The sequence below is a fragment of the Zingiber officinale genome, chromosome 2A (assembly GCF_018446385.1).
Source record: "Zingiber officinale cultivar Zhangliang chromosome 2A, Zo_v1.1, whole genome shotgun sequence".
NCBI lineage: Eukaryota > Viridiplantae > Streptophyta > Magnoliopsida > Zingiberales > Zingiberaceae > Zingiber > Zingiber officinale.
In genome coordinates, this window is record NC_055988.1 from 122,610,795 (window position 1) to 122,613,526 (window position 2,732).

A 2,732-nucleotide genomic window follows, 5' to 3' on the forward strand; every position below is an offset into this window, starting at 1 on the left:
ACCCGATCGACCGGTGGTCTAAGGACGTTTGACCGCCTTGACTGACTTCCACCATGACACTGACCTCCACTATGGTAACGGGATAGGACCCTCCTCCCTATCACCGCATCAATGCACATATTGAAAATATTAATTAAAGATTTATCTAAAATTAATTTAGATAAAAAAAATAGAAATGGACTAAATTATTAATAAATTTAATATACTTTTTTTCAAATTTTTTATTAATAAAAAAAGATAAGACCTTTGCTGACAGGAATTAAATGTTATTTTTAAAATATAGGAGAGTAAAATATTGCTTGATAAAAAATAGGAGGTTAAATAGGGAGATTTTCCCTTGTAAATTTTAACATACGGAAAACGGAAAAAATAAAAAATCCCTCGTCGCCGGGCCGCTGTTCTCCCAAGAACCTTCTTTTCCGTCGACTTCTCTTCGATTCGCTTCCGCCTTCCGGCAGCCATATCTACTGCTGTATAGATAGATTGAACTATTCTTGTCGAGAGGAAGGCACAATGGAGCCGATAGAGGAAGCGGAGACCCAGGGTTCCGCGGCGCCATCTCCAGCTGACACTGCCGGCGCCTACGCTGAGACGGAGAGTGATGCGGTCGAACAGGAACGCTACTCTAGCGAGATCAAAGCCTGTCTTCATCCCTTGAAGGTTCCCTCTCTTCCTCCATTTTCTACCTCACATATCCATAATTTGCAATACAGAAAACTAAAAACATTTAATCTGAAACTTGCAAGAATCATTGATTACTTGGAACGTTTTTTTTTTTCTAATTTCATAATTTTCAGACACTGAAGCTTTTGTGATTGCTCGCAGTATAAGTTTGTATTCTGGTCGACACGATGAAACCCTGGAGTACGAATCATTGATTGTTGGAACTGGCTGTGACATAATGGAAATCTCTATCAACCAAAACCTTGTTTTCTTCTTAATTACGTTTGGTTTGTAGCCTAACTGATGTTTAAATAGTTTGTTAAACTGCATCTGGTTAATCTGTACTACTAAATGACATCAAAGGCAAGAACATTTTGATTAACATGCTTAATTTCTTATTTAGTTCGCATAAACATGCACTGTTCTTTTGAATCAAATAAGAACTCACCTTAACTTGCCGAGGTTGCAGACATCGAGCTGTCTCAAGGAGCAAGAAACCAAATTTGGACTAAAAAGTTCATTCCTCATCATCTGAATCATCCAGTTCATAGTGTTGTTCATCACTGCTGTCGTTGGCGTCGGCATCGTCTTCATCGAAATCACTGTACTGCTGCTCCTCCTCCTTGGAATTTCCTTCGCCTAATAAATCATCTTCCTCGAACGCAAGCTTGGAACAACCCTTTCCTCGATACAGGATCCCTGTTCTCATGACATAGTAGAATTTGTCCCTGAGAAGTGCGAGAGGGTGCTGCTCCACCAGCTTGCCCCTCTCATAGCCCTCCCGGAGGACAACGGTGATGGTCTTGCACTTGAGGGAGAGGTAGAAGATGCCCGAGTAGCGGTTAAAGATCCTAGTGAACTTGTGAGGAAGGCCGAGCTCCTCCCGGAGGCTGCGCAGGTAGGTACGCTTGGTCTTCTTGTGGATGGTGAGGCTGAGGAGCTCATGGAGGACGCCGACCACATGCTTCTCCATGAGATCGCTCTCGGGGTCGATTCCAGAAGTGTCCTCGTAGGGGGACACGTACGGAAGGCGATGGAAATCCTCCATCCAGGCCTTAACCTTGTTCATGTTGCCGTAGTCTCGTGGAAATTTCATGGGGAAGACGAGCGGCGCGGTGGAAGGCTGGGCGATGGCGTCGCGGTGACGGATCTGGAGAGCGGAGACGGCGAGGTGTTCTGGCCAGGCTGTGAGGGAGAGTATCGGGGCGCCGTCGGAGCGTCGGCGAGAGAGGCTGAAGAGGTCGGGGCGAGCGGCTGGGAGGGCGGAGGAGAAGTTCGAGGGAAGACCGAGGTCGTAGCGGAGGGAAGCGAGGGATGCGACGGGGAGGGCGCGGGAGCGGGCCATCATAAGGAGGCGGGCGACGCGGTGTGCGGAGTCGTCGTGGAGAGTGGAGACGAAAGCGTCCTGCTCGCGGCGGTGGAGGAGGAGGGAAGCGGGGGCAAGGGAGAATGCGGGGAGGGAGGGAAAGCGGGGGTGGGGCTGCTCGTGGAAGAGGGTGGGGTAGCGGCGGAGGAAGCGGAGGAAGGGGACAGTGAGGCCGAGGTTTTTCTGTAAGGGGGCGAGGGAGCGAGCGGGGAGGAGGCCAGAGGGGGCGGCGGCGATGGCGTCCTTGAGGAGGCAAGCGGCCTTGACGTTGGTATCGCGATCGATGATGTGGTCGAGACCGCGATTCTTCACCCACTTGAGGCGAACCTTCACGAGCCACCTTTGCGGCGACCATCTCCACCATGGCGGCTGCTGCTGGCGACGACGATGTTGAGCGAGGGTTTTGCTGCTGACGTGCATCGCGATGAAACCGCTTCGAGAAGAAACCGAGGAAGAGGCTCGTGGGGTGAAAGTGCATCTAAGGAGAATCGGAGCCGTTGGAAGGGATTCCCGCACGAATCGTACAGGGCCATAAGTTTCAGCTTTTATTTTCTTGTAAGGAAAAAAAAAATATATCGACGGTAAATTTGTATTAAAATAAAACTCTTTTAGGGCGCCGTAAATTACCGTTTTGGTGAATGGTGTTGGCTGTTAATTTTTTTTAAAAAAAAATCTTTATTTTAATATTATTTATTATAAATTA

General features: G+C 48.3%; 1 protein-coding gene across 1 annotated transcript; it reads right to left on the reverse strand.

Moving 5' to 3' along the window:
* Positions 1 to 969: 969 nt before the first annotated feature.
* LOC122042150 (protein WHAT'S THIS FACTOR 9, mitochondrial-like) lies at positions 970 to 2,531 on the reverse strand. The gene has a single exon (XM_042602126.1). The coding sequence runs from the start codon at positions 2,447 to 2,449 to the stop codon at positions 1,181 to 1,183; it is 1,269 nt and encodes a 422-aa protein (XP_042458060.1). The 5' UTR covers positions 2,450 to 2,531; the 3' UTR covers positions 970 to 1,180.
* Positions 2,532 to 2,732: the final 201 nt, after the last annotated feature.